At 48.5% G+C, this 21,997-nt stretch overlaps 1 protein-coding gene across 6 annotated transcripts in view; it reads right to left on the bottom strand.

Annotated features, from left to right (window-relative positions):
• Nucleotides 1-21,997, bottom strand: part of LOC134966326 (zinc finger protein OZF-like) — a 227,664-nt gene that overhangs the window by 41,516 nt on the left and 164,151 nt on the right. For all 6 annotated transcript variants that reach the window (XM_063942983.1, XM_063942986.1, XM_063942985.1 and 3 more), the window contains one exon: nucleotides 15,627-15,740. In XM_063942983.1, coding sequence (XP_063799053.1) covers nucleotides 15,627-15,740 — 114 coding nt within the window. The remainder of the gene's footprint in view (nucleotides 1-15,626; nucleotides 15,741-21,997) is intronic.

Consider the following 21,997-nt stretch of genomic DNA (forward strand, 5'->3'; position numbering starts at 1 on the left):
TACCGATAATTCTATTTCTCGTAGTCCGTAGTGGATGCTGGGGACTCCGTAAGGACCATGGGGAATAGCGGCTCCGCAGGAGACTGGGCACAAAAGTAAAGCTTTAGAACTACCTGGTGTGCACTGGCTCCTCCCCCTATGACCCTCCTCCAAGCCTCAGTTAGGATACTGTGCCCGGACGAGCGTACACAATAAGGAAGGATTTTGAATCCCGGGTAAGACTCATACCAGCCACACCAATCACACCGTACAACTCGTGATCTGAACCCAGTTAACAGCATGATAACAGAGGAGCCTCTAGAAAAGATGGCTCACTACAGCAATAACCCGATTTTTTGGTAACAATAACTATGTACCAGTATTGCAGACAATCCGCACTTGGGATGGGCGCCCAGCATCCACTACGGACTACGAGAAATAGAATTATCGGTAAGTAAATTCTTATTTTCTCTAACGTCCTAAGTGGATGCTGGGGACTCCGTAAGGACCATGGGGATTATACCAAAGCTCCCAAACGGGCGGGAGAGTGCGGATGACTCTGCAGCCCAAATGAGAGAACTCCAGGTCCTCCTCAGCCAGGGTATCAATTTTGTAGAATTTTACAAACGTATTTGCTCCTGACCAAGTAGCTGCTCGGCAAAGTTGTAAAGCCGAGACCCCTCGGGCAGCCGCCCAAGATGAGCCCATCTTCCTTGTGGAGTGGGCATTTACAGATTTTTGGCTGAGGCAGGCCTGCCACAGAATGTGCAAGCTGAATTGTACTACAAATCCAACGAGCAATAGTCTGCTTAGAAGCAGGAGCACCCAGCTTGTTGGGTGCATACAGGATAAACAGCGAGTCAGATTTTCTGACTCCAGCCGTCCTGGAAACATATATTTTCAGGGCCCTGACAACGTCTAGCAACTTGGAGTCCTCCAAGTCCCTAGTAGCCGCAGGCACCACAATAGGTTGGTTCAGGTGAAACGCTGAAACCACCTTAGGGAGAAACTGAGGACGAGTCCTCAATTCCGCCCTGTCCGAATGGAAAATCAGATAAGGGCTTTTACAGGATAAAGCCGCCAATTCTGACACGCGCCTGGCCCAGGGCAGGGCCAACAGCATGACCACTTTCCATGTGAGATATTTTAACTCCACAGATTTAAGTGGTTCAACCAATGTGACTTTTGGAACCCAAAAACTACATTGAGATCCCAAGGTGCCACTGGAGGCACAAAAGGAGGCTGTATATGCAGTACCCCTTTTACAACGTCTGAACTTCAGGGACTGAAGCTAGTTCTTTTTGGAAGAAAATTGACAGGGCCGAAATTTGAACCTTAATGGATCCCAATTTCAGGCCCATAGACACTCCTGTTTGCAGGAAATGTAGGAATCGACCCAGTTGAATTTCCTCCGTCGGGCCTTACTGGCCTCGCACCACGCAACATATTTTCGCCAAATGCGGTGATAATGTTTTGCGGTTACATCCTTCCTGGCTTTGATCAGGATAGGGATGACTTCATCCGGAATGCCTTTTTTCCTTCAGGATCCGGCGTTCAACCGCCATGCCGTCAAACGCAGCCGCGGTAAGTCTTGGAACAGACAGGGTCCTTGCTGGAGCAGGTCCCTACTTAGAGGTAGAGGCCACGGATCCTCCGTGAGCATCTCTTGAAGTTCCGGTTACCAAGTCCTTCTTGGCCAATCCGGAGCCACGAATATAGTGCTTACTCCTCTCCATCTTATCAATCTCAGTACCTTGGGTATGAGAGGCAGATGAGGGAACACATACACTGACTGGTACACCCACGGTGTTACCAGAGCGTCTACAGCTATTGCCTGAGGGTCCCTTGACCTGGCGCAATACCTGTCGAGTTTTTCCCAACGGTTTATAATCATGTGGAAGACTTCTGGGTGAAGTCCCCACTCTCCCGGGTGGAGGTCGTGTCTGCTGAGGAAGTCTGCTTCCCAGTTGTCCACTCCCGGAATTGCTGACAGTGCTATCACATGATTTTCCGCCCAGCGAAGAATCCTTGCAGCTTCTGCCATTGCCCTCCTGCTTCTTGTGCCACCCTGTCTGTTTACGTGGGTGACTGCCGTGATGTTGTCCGACTGGATCAACACCGGCTGACCTTGAAGCAGAGGTCTTGCTAAGCTTAGAGCATTGTAAATGGCCCTTAGCTTCAGGATATTTATGTGAAGTGATGTCTCCAGGCTTGACCATAAGCCCTGGAAATTCCTTCCCTGTGTGACTGCTCCCCAGCCTCGCAGGCTGGCATCCGTGGTCACCAGGACCCAGTCCTGAATGCCGAATCTGCGGCCCTCTAGAAGATGAGCACTCTGCAACCAACACAGGAGGGACACCCTTGTTCTTGGTGACAGGGTTATCCGCTGATGCATCTGAAGATGCGACCCGGACCATTTGTCCAGCAGGTCCCACTGGAAAGTTCTTGCGTGGAATCTGCCGAATGGGATTGCTTCGTAGGAAGCCACCATTTTACCCAGAACCCTTGTGCATTGATGCACTGAGACTTGGCTCGGTTTTAGGAGGTTCCTGACTAGCTCGGATAACTCCCTGGCTTTCTCCTCCGGGAGAAACACCTTTTTCTGGACTGTGTCCAGGATCATCCCTAGGAACAGAAGACGAGTCGTCGGAACCAGCTGCGATTTTGGAATATTGAGAATCCAATCGTGCTGCCGCAACACTACCTGAGATAGTGCTACACCGACCTCCAACTGTTCCCTGGATCGTACCCTTATCAGGGAATCGTCCAAGTAAGGGATAACTAAAATTCCCTTCCTTCGAAGGAATATCATCATTTCGGCCATTACCTTGGTAAAGACCCGGGGTGCCGTGGACCATCCAAACGGCAGCGTCTGAACTGATAGTGACAGTTCTGTACCATAAACCTGAGGTACCCTTGGTGAGAAGGGTAAATTTGGACATAAAGGTAAGCATCGTTGATGTCCCGAGACATCATGTAGTCCCCTTCTTCCAGGTTCGCAATCACTGCTCTGAGTGACTCAATCTTGAATTTGAACCTCTGTATGTAAGTGTTCAAAGATTTTAGATTTAGAATCGGTCTCACCGAGCCGTCCGGCTTCGGTACCACAACAGTGTGGAATAATACCCCGTTCCCTGTTGCAGGAGGGGTACCTTGATTATCACCTGCTGGGAATACAGCTTGTGAATGGCTTCCAAAACTGTCTCCCTGTCAGAAGGAGACATCGGTAAAGCCGACTTTAGGAAACGGCGAGGGGGAGACGTCTCGAATTCCAATTTGTACCCCTGAGATATCACCTGAAGGATCCAGGGGTCTACTTGCGAGTGAGCCCACTGCGCGCTGAAATTCATTGAGACGGGCCCCCCACCGTGCCTGATTCTGCTTGTAAAGCCCCAGCGTCATACTGAGGGCTTGGCAGAGGCGGGAGAGGGTTTCTGTTCCTGGGAACTGGCTGATTTCTGCAGCCTTTTTCCTCTCCCTCTGTCACGGGGCAGAAATGAGGAACCTTTTGCCCGCTTGTCCACGAAAAGACTGCGCCTGATAATACGGCGTCTTCTCATGTTGAGAGGCGACCTGGGGTACAAACGTGGATTTCCCAGCTGTTGCCGTGGCCACCAGGTCTGAAAGACCGACCCCAAATAACTCCTCCCCTTAATAAGGCAATACTTCCAAATGCCGTTTGAAATCCGCATCACCTGACCACTGTCGTGTCCATAACCCTCTACTGGTAGAAATGGACAACGCACTTAGACTTGATGCCAGTCTGCAAATATTCCGCTGTGCATCACGCATATATAGAAATGCATCTTTTAAATGCTCTATAGGCAAAAATATACTGTCCCTATCTAGGGTATCAATATTTTCAGTCAGGGAATCCGACCACGCCAACCCAGCACTGCACATCCAGGCTGAGGCGATTGCTGGTCGCAGTATAACACCAGTATGTGTGTAAATACATTTTAGGATACCCTCCTGCTTTCTATCAGCAGGATCCTTAAGGGCGGCCATCTCAGGAGAGGGTAGAGCCCTTACAAGCGTGTGAGCGCTTTATCCACCCTAGGGGGTGTTTCCCAACGCACCCTAACCTCTGGCGGGAAAGGATATAATGCCAATAACATTTTAGAAATTATCAGTTGTTATCGGGGGAACCCACGCATCATCACACATCTCATTTAATTTCTCAGATTCAGGAAAACTACAGGTAGTTTTTCCTCACCGAACATAATACCCCTTTTTGGTGATACTCGTATTATCAGAAATGTGTAAAACATTTTTCATTGCCTCCATCATGTAACGTGTGGCCCTACTGGAAGTCACATTTGTCTCTTCACCGTCGACACTGGAGTCAGTATCCGTGTCGGCGTCTATATCTGCCATCTGAGGTAACGGGCGCTTTAGAGCCCCTGATGGCCTATGAGACGTCTGGACAGGCACAAGCTGAGTAGCCGGCTGTCTCATGTCAACCACTGTCTTTTATACAGAGCTGACACTGTCACGTAATTCCTTCCAACAGTTCATCCACTCAGGTGTCGACCCCCTAGGGGGTGACATCACTATTACAGGCAATCTGCTCCGTCTCCACATCATTTTTCTCCTCATACATGTCGACACAAACGTACCGACATACAGCACACACACACAGGGAATGCTCTGATAGAGGACAGGACCCCACTAGCCCTTTGGGGAGACAGAGGGAGAGTTTGCCAGCACACACCAGAGCGCTATATATATATAGGGATAACCTTATATAAGTGTTTTTCCCCTTATAGCTGCTGTATCTTTAATACTGCGCGTAATTAGTGCCCCCCCTCTCTTTTTAACCCTTTCTGTAGTGTAGTGACTGCAGGGGAGAGCCAGGGAGCTTCCCTCCAACGGAGCTGTGAGGGAAAATGGAGCCAGTGTGCTGAGATAGGCTCCGCCCCCTTATCGGCGGCCTTATCTCCCGTTTTTCTATGTATTCTGGCAGGGGTTAAATGCATCCATATAGCCCAGGAGCTATATGTGATGCATTTTTTGCCATCCAAGGTGTTTTTATTGCGTCTCAGGGCGCCCCCCCAGCGCCCTGCACCCTCAGTGACCGGAGTGTGAAGTGTGCTGAGAGCAATGGCGCACAGCTGCAGTGCTGTGCGCTACCTTGTTGAAGACAGGACGTCTTCTGCCGCCGATTTTCCGGACCTCTTCTGTCTTCTGGCCCTGTAAGGGGGCCGGCGGCGCGGCTCTGGGACCCATCCATGGCTGGACCTGTGATCGTCCCTCTGGAGCTAATGTCCAGTAGCCTAAGAAGCCCAATCCACTCTGCACGCAGGTGAGTTCGCTTCTTCTCCCCTTAGTCCCTCGATGCAGTGAGCCTGTTGCCAGCAGGTCTCACTGAAAATAAAAAACCTAAAACTAAACTTTTCACTAAGCAGCTCAGGAGAGCCACCTAGTGTGCACCCTTCTCGTTCGGGCACAAAAATCTAACTGAGGCTTGGAGGAGGGTCATAGGGGGAGGAGCCAGTGCACACCAGGTAGTTCTAAAGCTTTACTTTTGTGCCCAGTCTCCTGCGGAGCCGCTATTCCCCATGGTCCTTACGAAGTCCCCAGCATCCACTTAGGACGTTAGAGAAAACTAACTTAGTAACCTTCTGACGCTTGAACTTACCTGGTTTCTTAAAGGGAGCCGGTGGTTCTTCGTCATCATCAATTTGAAGAATTAGCCTTATAGCCTCCAGAGGTCGGGAACATCCACTTGGGTCAGGGATTCCCCATCAGAAGCATTTGCATCAGTGTCTGAGGGATCAGTATATGCACCATCTTCATCAGATGAAGTATTTGTAACATGTGTGGATTGTGAGGATGTAATGGTCCGCTTAGGTGACACCTTGGTCTTAGGCGGGCGAGGTTAGGATTTTGCTTGGCCAAAGACCCATTTAAATGCTGTAACTGAGAGGACAGAGTATCTGCCCATGGCAGATTAACAGCAGGGACAATGTGTGGCTGTAATGGCACAGGGGGTCCCATAGGGGGCGCAAGTCTAGTTACCAGCGTAGTCAGTAAATTAGAAAATGTAGCCCAAGGTGGGTCAGTAGTTGCCCCCGTTGCAGTAGACTGACTGAGGGGTACAAAACCCCCAGTACCTGAACCCTCAGCTGCAATATTTTCCTCAGAGACATCCATGGCAGCAGCACTGCAGTGTGCAGGAGCAGCCATAGACATAAGGTAAAGACTGGATGTATATCACAGGGTACTTGTACTAAATGTCCCTGACAATATGCACTTGTTCTTAACTAACACTGTCTAAAGACACGTAGAATACTTAAGTGTCCTGTAAATGCACAGCACTGATGATGCAGGCGGATTTACCGGGGAGACACTGCCCAGCAGTCCCAGTTCAGCGCAGCTGTATGTGTAATGGCGCCCAAACGCTGACAGGGAGTGAGGGAGATAGAGAGATGAAGCTCCAGGGCGGAAACATTAGCAGTAAATGGCGCCCTGGGGCTGGGGGAGTGGCTACCGGTCAGAACCTTATCCCCTTGCTGGACTTCACCACCGGGTACTGCGGGCCTTAGAAAAACGGATTATTTACAGAATCCGACCTGTGCCATTGCCCTGGCGGTCTAGTGGGGTCCCTGCATGGCCACAGTGTCCACTCTAGCGCGTGCGGTCTCTTAGAGACCGCGATTTGCGGCGGTTCCCGCCTGGGGGACCTTCCTACCTCCTCCTTGAAGCGGCCACGCGATCCCAGAGAGCAGCGGTCAGTGTGTGTGTGCCCTAATTGAAGAACCAGAGACCTCCGCTGTAAGTACCCGGCAACCAGGGCGCGGGAGTATACAGCGGCGCTGGCAGGTGAGGGAGCCGCAGCATGATATGTCAGAAATGACATATAGCACTTTTAAGTGCCTATGCTGCAGCCCTTGAGGTCTTCTTTCTTTTAGAAAAGCTATTTTCAGGGCTGCTCAGCGCAGAACTCCGTGTTAGGCACCAACTTACAAACTGAGCTCCTGTGCACGGAGGCTGGGTTATAGTGGAGACTGCGCTAAGCATCCTGGGAACAGTCAAAGCTTTTAGCCTGTTAGTGCCTCGGATCAAGATCCAACTCTACTCCAACGTTATCCCTGTGGAACCCCAGTATACCCCGCTGCAGAAAGCATGTTTATGTGCACCTGTAGTAGACGTGGGGGTGCTACTGCTTGTTGCAGCTCTTGTGTTTTGTTGGCATTTGCAGTGAGTTGACATATCAGACATCATAGTTTTGATAGCCCCCAGCCAGGAGGGCTCATGACTCTCCCCCACATTGTCCTCACCATTTTGTGAGTACTGACTACATTGCTCACATGATATGGAACCAGACCAGAGAGGGGAGAATCTGGCATTACATACACTGCATAACTTCTGTTTCATCATTATGAAATAACACATACAATACACATACATCACAGACTGATTATAATACGAGCCTTACCTATTGCATGTGAGATGAGACACAGGAAGAGAGGACACCAGTACACCCAACGCTGCAGAGCCCCAGTGAGGCAATCAGCGTATATATATATATATATATATATAAAATATATATCTGTGACACTGTCTATACAAGATTTTCCTTCAGAGGAATAATATACTGTGCACCAATAGCAGCTCTCCCCCTCTACACCCTGTACCAGTGATCCAGTGTGTGACCGTTTGGAGGAGCTGTATGAGGCTGCTGTTGCTTATGCAGAGGAAGGTGCCAAAATACCGCTGAGCCTGCTCTGATGTAGCTCTGCCCCCTGTAATGGCGCCGGAGCTACTGATAATATTAATATTGGCAATGTCTCCTATACATGTTGTAGCCTCACATAAATGCTTGGTACAGTTACCGTCAGCCAGTCTCAAGCAGGGGCTACAGCAGATCCCCCCCGAGGAGGGACCCGTATGCCTCACCCGCGCTTCTGCTGCACAATGAACCGGAGGACCCCCTTAGCAGGGCCTCCGATTTGTACTCACCACCGATTATCACCTTCAGGCAGCGTTAGGGGTGTGTGGCGTGCAGCGGTTGCGACAGCCAAGGTGCAGTGCCCGGCTGAACAAACAACCCCTCAGGACGGTGGTCCTGCAGCGGGGAAGCAGCTCTGCACCTTGCGAGGCAAGCGACAAGGGGCAGGATTGCTTTCTAGTTACTGATAGATTTCAGCTGGTGTCTTGGCTTTCCATGCCTTTCTGCACTTCCCTTGTTCAATACTTTTTTCCCTGTGTCATTTCACATTATTACACAGACATTAATTTATGGACATCTATGGTTTGATTTCTTTGCATGTATGGATTGCATGGGCTGTTGCTGACATTTGTTGAAAATTTCATTACAATAGCCCCATTCCAAATATATTTACTTAGCAAAATGTTGCTGTGTTCAATACTTATTTTTCCCGCTGTATATCCTCTTACACCAAACAGCGAGAGACGTTCAACACGACTAAGACTCTCTGAGAGGAGCTGCGTACCAAATCTGCCTTTACATTTTGTGTCAGCTGCACAATGTCCCTGAGACGCCAGCCAGTGACTTTGAAAGTGTATAAGACTAATTCCTGTACAATTAAAGTCACCAATCAAACATAATGGAAATTTGCATAAACAAAAGCCACAGCTGCTCCCCTCTGAGACCTTTGTAAGGAGATGTAGTTATGTGACCGGCGTCACAATATCGATGCAGACATCCCGCCCCCTCACAATCCTGACAGTCGGCATGCCGGCTAACAGGGCTATTCCCACTCGTGGATGTCCATGACACCCATAGAGTGGGAATATAACCTGTGGTGAGCGCAGCTCGCCACCGAGCCCTCAAGACACTTCGTTCTGCTCGCCCTTCCCCCGCCGGGCATCTAAAAACTAGGATCCCGGCATCGGTATGGTGACCGGCAGTCGGAACCCCTTTGTAATAATAAACATTTTATTTATACAGAGCTTTCTTTCTCCAGTAGGATTCAAGGAGCTTAATAGATAGAATGAACATAATACAGTACAGAAACAATGCAGAACAGAAAAACTTTTCATTAAATACAGAGAACATGTAGACACTAAAGGGACCTTAAGGGAATGCTTGTGTAAACAGAAAAGTCTTGCTTCTGTTTTTAAAAGATTCTAGAGTGGAGGCCTCCCGAACTGAACTGTGTGGGGAAGAGAGTCCCATGGAGTCAGACCCTCAGATGAACTCCAGGAGATTCTAGGTAATGGTAATAGTTCTTCATCTACAGATTGCCGTAATCAAGTGGGACAGTATGGAATCAGGAGCTGCTTCAGGTACATAGAGCCCTGGTCATATACGGCTTTGAAAGTCAGCACACTAATCTTGAAGATGATTCGCTATCTTACAGGCAGCCAGTGGAAGGAGTAGAGAATGGGTTTTATGTGGCTGGAACGGGGCTGGTTTGTTAATAGCCAGGCAGCTGCGTTTTGGATTGCTGGTGCATTTCCCCGATGTTTGTGTCCTGTGGTCACGGAGTAGATAAGCGAAGCTTACTCAGCCTGCCGTACAAATGTTACACAGCAAATTGATCACAGTAAGCTAGCAATGTAGTTTTGTCGCTATGTGAATAAGATGCATATTTTTAGCACTCGGAGTTGCACAGGACCAAGCACTTAGAGGAGAGGCTCATTGGCACAACTGAAGCAACAGTAAAAAATAAGAATTTACTTACCGATAATTCTATTTCTCATAGTCCGTAGTGGATGCTGGGGACTCCGAAAGGACCATGGGGAATAGCGGCTCCGCAGGAGACTGGGCACAAAAGTAAAAGCTTTAGGACTACCTGGTGTGCACTGGCTCCTCCCCCCATGACCCTCCTCCAAGCCTCAGTTAGGATACTGTGCCCGGACGAGCGTACACAATAAGGAAGGATTTTGAATCCCGGGTAAGACTCATACCAGCCACACCAATCACACCGTACAACTTGTGATCTGAACCCAGTTAACAGCATGATAACAGAGGAGCCTCTGAAAAGATGGCTCACAGCAATAATAACCCGATTTTTGTAACAATAACTATGTACAAGTATTGCAGACAATCCGCACTTGGGATGGGCGCCCAGCATCCACTACGGACTATGAGAAATAGAATTATCGGTAAGTAAATTCTTATTTTCTCTGACGTCCTAGTGGATGCTGGGGACTCCGAAAGGACCATGGGGATTATACCAAAGCTCCCAAACGGGCGGGAGAGTGCGGATGACTCTGCAGCACCGAATGAGAGAACTCCAGGTCCTCCTCAGCCAGGGTATCAAATTTGTAGAATTTAGCAAACGTGTTTGCCCCTGACCAAGTAGCTGCTCGGCAAAGTTGTAAAGCCGAGACCCCTCGGGCAGCCGCCCAAGATGAGCCCACTTTCCGTGTGGAATGGGCTTTTACAGATTTTGGCTGTGGCAGGCCTGCCACAGAATGTGCAAGCTGAATTGTACTACAAATCCAACGAGCAATAGTCTGCTTAGAAGCAGGAGCACCCAGCTTGTTGGGTGCATACAGGATAAACAGCGAGTCAGATTTTCTGACTCCAGCCGTCCTGGAAACATATATTTTCAGGGCCCTGACTACGTCCAGCAACTTGGAATCCTCCAAGTCCCTAGTAGCCGCAGGTACCACAATAGGCTGGTTTAAGTGAAACGCTGAAACCACCTTAGGGAGAAATTGAGGACGAGTCCTCAATTCTGCCCTGTCCGTATGAAAAATTAGGTAAGGGCTTTTATAAGATAAAGCCGCCAATTCTGAGACACGCCTGGCTGAAGCCAGGGCAAACAGCATTACCACTTTCCATGTGAGATATTTTAAGTCCACAGTGGTGAGTGGTTCAAACCAATGTGATTTTAGGAACCCCAAAACTACATTGAGATCCCAAGGTGCCACTGGAGGCACAAAAGGAGGCTGTATATGCAGTACCCCCTTGACAAACATCTGAACTTCAGGAATTGAAGCTAGTTCTTTTTGGAAGAATATCGACAGGGCCGAAATTTGAACCTTAATGGACCCTAATTTTAGGCCCATAGACAGTCCTGTTTGCAGGAAATGACCCAGTTGAAATTCCTCTGTAGGGGCCTTCCTGGCCTCACACCACGCAACATATTCACGCCAAATACGGTGATAATGTTGCACAGTTACATCCTTCCTGGCTTTGATCAGGGTAGGGATGACTTCATCCGGAATGCCTTTTTCCTTCAGTATCCGGCGTTCAACCGCCATGCCGTCAAACGCAGCCGCGGTAAGTCTTGGAACAGACAGGGTCCCTGCTTAGAGGTAGAGGCCACGGGTCTTCCGTGAGCATCTCTTGAAGTACCGGGTACCAAGTCCTTCTTGGCCAATCCGGAGCCACGAGTATAGTCCTTACTCCTCTCCTTCTTATGATTCTCAGTACCTTGGGTATGAGAGGCAGAGGAGGGAACACATACACTGACTGGTACACCCACGGTGTTACCAGAGCGTCCACAGCTATTGCCTGAGGGTCCCTTGACCTGGCGCAATATCTGTCCAGTTTTTTGTTGAGGCGGGACGCCATCATGTCCACCTTTGGTTTTTCCCAACGTTTCACAATCATGTGGAAGACTTCTGGGTGAAGTCCCCACTCCCCCGGGTGGAGGTCGTGTCTGCTGAGGAAGTCTGCTTCCCAGTTGTCCACTCCCGGAATGAACACTGCTGACAGTTTTATCACATGATTTTCCGCCCAGCGAAGAATCCTTGCAACTTCCGTCATTGCCCTCCTGCTTCTTGTGCCGCCCTGTCTGTTTACGTGGGCGACTGCCGTGATGTTGTCCGACTGGATCAACACCGGCTGACCCTGAAGCAGAGGCCTTGCCTGACTTAGGGCATTGTAAATGGCCCTTAGTTCCAGGATATTTATGTGAAGTGACGTTTCCATGCTTGACCACAAGCCCTGGAAATTTCTTCCCTGTGTGACTGCTCCCCAGCCTCTCAGGCTGGCATCCGTGGTCACCAGGACACAGTCCTGAATGCCGAATCTGCGGCCCTCTAGAAGATGAGCACTCTGTAACCACCACAGGAGAGACACCCTTGTCCTTGGAGACAGGGTTATCCGCTGATGCATTTGAAGATGCGATCCGGACCATTTGTCCAGCAGATCCCACTGAAAAGTTCTTGCGTGGAATCTGCCGAATGGAATCGCTTCGTAAGAAGCCACCATTTTCCCCAGGACCCTTGTGCATTGATGCACTGACACTTGGCCTGGTTTTAGGAGGTTCCTGACTAGGTCGGATAACTCCCTGGCTTTCTCCTCCGGGAGAAACACCTTTTTCTGGACTGTGTCCAGAATCATCCCTAGGAACAGCAGACGTGTCGTCGGAATCAGCTGCGATTTTGGAATATTTAGAATCCACCCGTGCTGTCGTAGTACTACTTGAGATAGTGCTACTCCGACCTCTAACTGTTCTCTGGACCTTGCCCTTATCAGGAGATCGTCCAAGTAAGGGATAATTAAGACGCCTTTTCTTCGAAAAAGAATCATCATTTCGGCCATTACCTTGGTAAAGACCCAGGGTGCCGTGGACAATCCAAACGGCAGCGTCTGAAACTGATAGTGACAGTTCTGTACCACAAACCTGAGGTACCCTTGGTGAGAAGGGCAAATTGGGACATGGAGGTAAGTATCCTTGATGTCCAGAGACACCATATAGTCCCCTTCTTCCAGGTTCGCTATCACTGCTCTGAGTGACTCCATCTTGAATTTGAACCTTTGTATGTAAGTGTTCAAGGATTTCAGATTTAAAATAGGTCTCACCGAGCCGTCCGGCTTCGGTACCACAAACAGCGTGGAATAATACCCCTTTCCCTGTTGTAGGAGGGGTACCTTGATTATCACCTGCTGGGAATACAGTTTGTGAATGGCTTCCAATACCGCCTCCCTGTCGGAGGGAGACGTTGGTAAAGCAGACTTCAGGAACCGGCGAGGGGGAGACGTCTCGAATTCCAATTTGTACCCCTGAGATACTACCTGCAGGATCCAGGGGTCCACTTGCGAGTGAGCCCACTGCGCGCTGAAATTCTTGAGACGGGCCCCCACCGTGCCTGAGTCCGCTTGTAAGGCCCCAGCGTCATGCTGAGGACTTGGCAGAAGCGGGGGAGGGCTTCTGTTCCTGGGAAGAGGCTGCCTGCTGCAGTCTTTTTCCCCTTCCTCTGCCCCGGGGCAGATATGAGTGGCCTTTTGCCCGCTTGCCCTTATGGGGACGAAAGGACTGAGCCTGAAAAGACGGTGTCTTTTTCTGCTGAGAGGTGACCAGGGGTAAAAAGGTGGATTTCCCAGCCGTTGCCGTGGCCACCAGGTCCGATAGACCGACCCCAAATAACTCCTCCCCTTTATACGGCAATACTTCCATATGCCGTTTGGAATCCGCATCACCTGACCACTGTCGCGTCCATAACCCTCTTCTGGCAGAAATGGACAGCGCACTTACTCTTGATGCCAGAGTGCAAATATCCCTCTGTGCATCTCGCATATATAGAAATGCATCCTTTAAATGCTCTATAGTCAATAATATACTGTCCCTGTCCAGGGTATCAATATTTTCAGTCAGGGAATCCGACCAAGCCACCCCAGCACTGCACATCCAGGCTGAGGCGATTGCTGGTCGCAGTATAATACCAGTATGTGTGTATATACTTTTTAGGATATTTTCCAGCTTCCTATCAGCTGGTTCCTTGAGGGCGGCCGTATCAGGAGACGGTAACGCCACTTGTTTTGATAAGCGTGTGAGCGCCTTATCTACCCTAGGGGGTGTTTCCCAACGCGCCCTAACCTCTGGCGGGAAAGGGTATAATGCCAATAATTTTTTAGAAATTAGCAGTTTTTTATCGGGGGAAACCCACGCTTCATCACACACCTCATTTAATTCATCTGATTCAGGAAAAACTACGGGTAGTTTTTTCACACCCCACATAATACCCTTTTTTGTGGTACTTGTAGTATCAGAAATGTTCAAAACCTCCTTCATTGCCGTGATCATGTAACGTGTGGCCCTACTGGAAAATACGTTTGTTTCCTCACCGTCGACACTGTCCGTGTCCGTGTCACAGTGTCCGTGTCTGGGTCTGTGTCGACCATCTGAGGTAACGGGCGCTTTAGAGCCCCTGACGGTGTTTGAGACGCCTGTACAGGTAATAACTGATTTGCCGGCTGTCTCATGTCGTCAACAGTCTTTTGTAAAGTGCTGACACTATCACGTAATTCCTTCCATAAGACCATCCAGTCAGGTGTCGACTCCCTAGGGGGTGACATCACTATTACAGGCAATTGCTCCGCCTCCATACCATTTTCCTCCTCATACATGTCGACACAACGTACCGACACACAGCACACACACAGGGAATGCTCTGATAGAGGACAGGACCCCACTAGCCCTTTGGGGAGACAGAGGGAGAGTTTGCCAGCACACACCAGAGCGCTATATATATACAGGGATAACCTTATATAAGTGTTTTTCCCTTATATAGCTGCTGTATAGATTTATCTGCCAAATTAGTGCCCCCCCTCTCTTGTTTTACCCTGTTTCTGTAGTGCAGGACTGCAGGGGAGAGTCAGGGAGCTTCCCTCCAACGGAGCTGTGAGGAAAAATGGCGCCAGTGTGCTGAGGAGATAGGCTCCGCCCCCTTCCCGGCGGCCTTTCTCCCGCTTTTTTAAGGAAAAATTGGCAGGGGTTAAATGCATCCATATAGCCCAGGAGCTATATGTGATGTATTTTTTGCCATATAAGGTGTTTTTATTGCGTCTCAGGGCGCCCCCCCCCAGCGCCCTGCACCCTCAGTGACCGGAGTGTGAAGTGTGCTGAGAGCAATGGCGCACAGCTGCGGTGCTGTGCGCTACCTTATTGAAGACAGGACGTCTTCTGCCGCCGATTTTCCGGACCTCTTCAGTCTTCTGGCTCTGTAAGTCCTAAAGCTTTTACTTTTGTGCCCAGTCTCCTGCGGAGCCGCTATTCCCCATGGTCCTTTCGGAGTCCCCAGCATCCACTAGGACGTCAGAGAAATAGAAATATCTGTACCGGCAATAAAGAAGAGGAATGACTTCAATAAATGACAGGCAACAATGGGGGTAATTCAGACCTGATTGCTCCTCTGCAAATTAGCAGAGGTTTGCGATTTGATAGTCGCCGCCCAGAGTGAATACCCACCCCATGCAAGTCTGAGTACGCCTTGCCAAAATCTTTGTGATCGCCGATCAGTTGAAAATCCGTTCGCAACTCATCATCTAATGATTTTTCCAGTCTGTGTGTAGCCCAGGACCTACTCCTTCAGTGGGATAGAATCAGGCTAATCGGTGCCGGAGCCGACGTCATACACCCTCCCTGAAAACGCTTGGCCCCGCCTGCATTTTTCCTGACACTCCCAGAAAACGGGCAGTTACCACCCCCAAGCGCCGGCTTCCTGTCAATCAACTTGGCCGACGCCTAGCGATCAAAAAAGTTGCTTTTTCAGCAGTTTTGGCTCGCATGTGCTCACTACGATCCGTACATATGCGCAGTCGATCAATAATCGCCCGCCTTGAGAATTCACACAACAGCGATAAGGTCTGAATCAGGCCCAATGTAACATACAATTTCTGGAACAAATGAGAAGATGGCATACCACTACATATTGACACTATTGGGTAAGTAAATGCTAATCTGCTTATTCACTTAGTAGTATATGAAGTTACTTACCATGTGCAAATTTACAGCTGCTTTTCCTCTTAGCTGCTTCGTGGTTATTACCAAACCTGCTTGTTTCCTGATTTTGTATTCGTATCAACACATCAGGGTTGTTTATACTATATCCTATGTAGAGAGGAAAATAAAAATATATTGTTTTTATATTAACAACTGTTGCACATGGCTGCACCTCTGATCAGCTCTGAACCCTATAACATTCTCATCGTATCACAAATACACAATATTTTAACAGTTGTGAAGGCTTTGGCATACTGCAGACTAATGCTAAGGCGTTATCAAAGGGTTGGATAGAATATCTACAGGAACAATCCCCGTTCAGCAGCTAGACCAGGGAGTACAACTGTCACTACTGCTGTCATCTCTGTTCTTCCTTTGGTGATCTCTCAGAACTCCATGATGATTGCAACAGCTGCCACAACTTTTGTGACTATGAGGAATAAGTGGCCTGGCTCTGTGACCAGCTGGGATCATGGTGCCAAAATGCAGGGCAAGTTCTAGACCAAGCAGAGCACAGGGCCAAACATTACACAGGATGGTAATCATGACGTAGGCTTCATCACCTGTGTCCCACATGAGCATACATGCTAGAGGTACCAGCAGAGTGTCTTAAAACAGTAAACCACCCATTAATGTGCAAGCATGATGATATACCCGCTACAAGTTCCCAGCTTATAATATAGGTGCCAATGTGGTTTATATACTAAAATATAAAGTGCCTACAAGATAAAATAGGATTTTAATTACCTACCGGTAAATCCTTTTCTAGTAGTCCGTAGAGGATGCTGGGGTCCACATTAGTACCATGGGGTATAGGCGGGTCCACCAGGAGCCATGGGCACTTTAAGAGTTTAATAGTGTGGGCTGTCTCCTCCCTCTTTGCCCCTCCTACCAGACTCAGTCTAGAAACTGTGTCCGAGGAGACGGCCATACTTCGAGAGAAGAAAATACACAGATAGTGGCGAGATTCATATCAAGCTCACACATAACAAGGCAAACCAGGCTCAACAGCCTGCACAATCTCAGCAACAGCTGAACACAGTACTTAAACAAGTAACAACACAGTACTAGACCAAGGAACAACTGCAGGAAACCGGCGGGTACCCAGCATCCTCTACGGACTACGAGAAAAAGATTTACAGGTAGGTAATTAAAATCCTATTTTCTCTTACGTCCTAGAGGATGCTGAGATCCACATTAGTACCATGGGGATGTACAAAGGCTCCCAGTACGGGAGGGAGAGTGCGGAGGCTCCTGCAGAACCAATTGACCAAATTTTAGGTCCTCAGAGGCCAAAGTATCGAACTTATAGAACTTAGCAAACGTGTTCGATCCTGACCAAGTAGCCACTCTGCAAAGTTGTAAAGCGGAGACACCTGGCAGCCGCCCAGGAAGAACCCACTTTACGAGTAGAGTGGGCCTTTACAGATTTTGGACATAGCAAGCCTGCCGTAGAATAAGCATGCTGGATAGTGAACCTGATCCAGTGAGAAATTGTCTGCTTAGAAGCAGGACACCCAATCTTGGGGGTAATTCCAAGTTGATCGCAGCAGGAAATTTTTTAGCAGTTGGGCAAAACCATGTGCACTGCAGGTGTGGCAGATATAACATTTGCAGAGAGTTAGATTTGGGTGGGTTATTTTATTTCTGTGCAGGGTAAATACTGGCTGCTTTATTTTTACACTGCAAATTAGATTGCAGATTGAACACACCACACCCAAATCTAACTCTCTCTGCACATGTTATATCTGCCTCCCCTGCAGTGCACATGGTTTAGCCCAATTGCTAACAGAATTCCTGCTGCGATCAACTTGGAATTACCCCCCTTGTTGGGATCATAGAGGACAAACAGAGAGTCTGACTTTCTGTAACATGAAGTCCTCTTCACATAAATCCTAAAAGCCCTCACAACATCCAAGGCCCTTTTTTTTTTTTCAACATTAAGTTTTTTTTTTATGGTATAGAATCAAAACAAAAACACCATAAAGACAAAAGAGAATAGAATAACAATGGGGCAAAAGCAATATTATAGGGGGGGGGGGGGGGGGGGGGGGGAGACAGGACATCCAAAAGCAGTACAGAGAACACAAGAGTATACATAAATCATGGATTTTCTACGGGTAGAGGGTCGCCCAAGTCACAGGGAGGGCTCTGTATGGTGGGGGACGAAGGTAAGATCGCCTTATTCTTGGAGATGTATGTATGCCATGGGAGCCACTTCATGATAGGGGAAGAGGGGGATGTAGAGTATGTAGCGTTCCTGGTTTCCATCTCGAAATGGAAGTGGGTCTTAGAAATAACTTTAGCAAAGGGAGGGGGGGGAGGGAGATTTCCAGTTTTGAGCAATTGTAGCTCTGGCTGCAATTAAAATGTGACCAAGGACATAGCGAGTTGACTTGGGGACAGTGTCTGGGTACCAGTGCAGCAACGCCAAGGAGGGGTCCTGAGTCAGGCTGAGGTCAGTGACCGAATGAATAAGGTCATATACTTTATCCCAAAGGGGGCAGGGCAGTCCCAGAAAACATGCAAGAGTGTACCTTCGTGGTGGCAGAGGCGCCAGCAAAATTTAGAGGTGGACGGCCAGATCGTGTGTAGCTTAGAAGGGGTAAAATACAGTCTATGTAAAAGTTTAATGTGCATTTTGGTGTGGTTAGTACATTTAGAAAGGGAGAAAGAAGAAAGATGAATAGATTCCCACTGTTTAAGAGTGAAAGTACGATGGAGATCGGCTTCCCACTTAATTTGAGGAACAGATTTAGTCATGGCGATCGGAGGGGACAACAAATTATTCCAGTCAGAAATGGCTCCACGAGATGAAAGTTTAATCAATTTATTCAGGACACTGGTAGTGGGGAGTTGAAAGATGTTAGGGTTAATGGCCATACCATCTATCCAATGTTTAAGTTGGTAATAATAGAGCCAGGCTGAAGGGTCGAGGTTATATTTAGCTTGTAGATCAGGAAACGGCAATAGGGAGGCCGGGGAGAAGATATCAGTGAGGGATTCCAATCCTAAACGTCTCCAGTAAGAGAAATGGAGAAAAGGCAAAACTTTATCTAATGCAGAGAGAGAAATGTTTCTAGTGGGTACTGTAATGTTAAAGGAAGGTGTGAGTCTAGAGTCCCAAATTGTCAGGACGTCGGTTATGGAAGAGGGCGACAACGGATAGCGGGGGCGAAGTTATCGGGGTAGCCACAATAGATCGATGAGGGGGAAGTCCCGAAATAGGGTACGTTCTAGATCCACCCATGGTTTAGCGTGGGGAGGGAGAGACAGATCGGACAATTGGGAGAGCATAGACGCTTCATGGTACCTGAGTAAGTCGGGGAGTGTGAGGTCGCCCTGTGACCTAGAGCGAACCATACATGTGTAGGCCAATCGAGGAGGTTTACATTTCCAAACATACGATAACATCAACCTTCGCATCTCGGTTAACCGTTTACGAGGAACTGCATATGGGATGGCACGGAATAAATACATGAGTTTTGGTAACAACATCATCTTAAATACTGCTAAGCGGCCCAGCCCGGATACCTCGTAGCCCATCCAAGTAGAAGTCAGTGAGAATAGGTGAGCCAATAGAGGCACTTAATTGAGAGCGTGGACATTTTGGAAATGAGAGGGAATGGAGATTCCCAGGTAAGTTAAGGAGGAGTCTTTCCATGTATATGAAAAGCGCGCCATGAGGGACTGTAAAACAGAGGTTGGAATATTAATAGGGAGGGCATTTGATTTCGCAGTGTTCAACTTATAATATGAAGCAGCGCTAAAGCGCCCCAGAATATCATGTAGGATGGGCAGCGAGGTCCCCGGGTCAGAAACAAACAATAAAACATCGTCTGCAAAAAGGCAGAGCTTATGGGAAGTATCACATACAGTAAGACTGGGAAATTTCGGAGAGAGTCGAATCATTTGGGCAAGGTTCAATAGCAAACACAAATATAAGCGGGGAAAGGGGGCACCCCTGCCTGGTACCATTGGAGATGGGAAATGGGGTGGAAAGAAAACCATTACTTAATATTCTAGCAGAAGGGCCATCGTAGAGAGCTAAATAGAGCGGAGGATGTCCCCGTGGAGGCCAAACCTGGATAACACCTGGCGCATATAACCCCAAAGGCGGCGATCGAACGCCTTTTCAGCGTCTAGAGAGAGTAGGAGAAACGATGAGCTAGTACGGGAAGACCACTCAACTAGATCGAGGACTCTCCGGGTGTTGTCGGGGGCCTGACGGCCAAGGACAAAACCTACTTGGTCTGGGTGGATGAGATTCGGGAGTAAGGGATTCAAGCGATTGGCTATTAACTTAGCATAGATTTTGAGATCAGTGTTAAGGAGGGCAATAAGTCAGTAATTCTTGCAGTCAGAGGGGTCTTTACCCGGCTTTGGGATGGTTACGATTTGGGCTTCAACCATTTCCGCCGGGAAGGACCCTGTATCGGAGGACTGGGAGTAGAGCTGCAGGAGGAGGGGGGAGAGTACCGCACTGAACGTGGAGTAAAAGGAGTTAATAAAAACGTCAGGGCCGGGGGCCTTACCTTTTGGCAATTGGCGAATTACGAGTTGTATCTCTTCCAGAGACCAAGGGGCATTCAGGGATTGCAGGGCGTCTCCATCCAAGGAGGGGAGGGAAAAGCCATCCAAGAAGGCAGAGATAGAAGCCGCATTGGGTTGAGGTATAGTAGAATCCTCAAACAGGTTATATAATTTGGCATAGAATTTGGAGAATAGATTAGCAATATCAAGGGGATTGAGGCAGTTTGCCTGAAAGGGCAATGAGGCATTTTAGTCGATTACGGGCTTGGCGGCTACGAAGCTTGCGTGCTAACAAACGGGTGGCCTTGTTTCCTGCCGTATAAAATTTGCTGCGGGAGCGAGCTAGGGCCGATTGCATACGAAGCATAAAAAGCTTCTGGAGTTGGGCTCGCACCTCCTGAAGCTGTTTACGTAAAGCCCGAGAAGGACGGGTTTGATTCTGAGACTCCAAAGACCACAAAGACAACTCTATGTCCGCCTGCGTTTTCTTAGAGCGAGCCTTGAGTTGAGACCCCTTTTGGATAGACGTGCCGCGGAGCACGGCTTTCAGAGCGCACCAATATGTGAAGATAGAAGTATCCTCAGGGGCATTGGTCTGCATATATATTGATAGAGAGTCAGTAAGGGCCTTCAGAGTCTCAGGATTCGTCAATTGATATTCCAAGAGTCGCTAAGGGCGGGGGGGGGGGGGGGGGGAGATGCGAATCCAGGTCCCAGGACCACAATACAGGGGCATGGTCCGACCAAGTAATGGGAAGGATTTTAATTTTACGGGTGTGTTGGAGAGTCCTCTTGTCTAGAAGAATAAGGTCGATCCTAGAATAACTGTTATGGACAGCAGAAAAGAAAAGTATAATCTCTCTCTGTAGGGGAGAAGACGCGCCAGGCATCATACAAGTCGAACTCCGCAAGTAGTTTCTTAAAAGCATGGGACGGGCCCATATCTCGAGGAGGGGGACCAGGGCCTTGCAAGGAAGACCTATCCACTTTAGGATCGAGGACTAGATTAAAATCCCCTAATAGTATAAGTGCCCCTTGTCTAACCTTACATAACTCCTCGAGGAATTCCCGCAAAAATGGAATCTGAAGGGAATTGGGGGCATACAAGGATACAAGGGTCACTAAGGTGTTATCAATAGTACCAACAAGGTTGAGGTAACGACCATTTTTATCCTGAATTTGTCGCTGTAGAGTAAAAGGGGTGTATTTATGAAACAGTATAGTGACGCCATTACATTTAGCGGGGCCATTAGCAGTATAACACGTGGGGTACCTAAGGTCTCGAAAAACAGGTGGGGACAAAGAGGAGAAATGTGTCTCTTGAAGAGCCACAATATCAGCTCTGTAATTATGAAATGTAGAAAGAGCCAGCCTACGCTTATGAGGGGAATTGAGGCCTTTGACATTGAAAGAAATAACCTTAACCATCAATGAACAGAAAAGCATAAGCGCGTATGGGTGCTATGGCAGTACCTGTCAAGGGAACATGAGAACAGGAAAAAATACAAAGGAAAAAGAAAATAAGAATTTACTTACCGATAATTCTATTTCTCGTAGTCCGTAGTGGATGCTGGGGACTCCGTAAGGACCATGGGGAATAGCGGCTCCGCAGGAGACTGGGCACAAAAGTAAAGCTTTAGAACTACCTGGTGTGCACTGGCTCCTCCCCCTATGACCCTCCTCCAAGCCTCAGTTAGGATACTGTGCCCGGACAAGCGTACACAATAAGGAAGGATTTTGAATCCCGGGTAAGACTCATACCAGCCACACCAATCACACCATATAACTTGTGATCTAAACCCAGTTAACAGCATGATAACAGAGGAGCCTCT

This window comes from Pseudophryne corroboree, chromosome 10 (assembly GCF_028390025.1).
Source record: "Pseudophryne corroboree isolate aPseCor3 chromosome 10, aPseCor3.hap2, whole genome shotgun sequence".
In the NCBI taxonomy this organism is placed as follows: Eukaryota; Metazoa; Chordata; class Amphibia; order Anura; family Myobatrachidae; genus Pseudophryne; species Pseudophryne corroboree.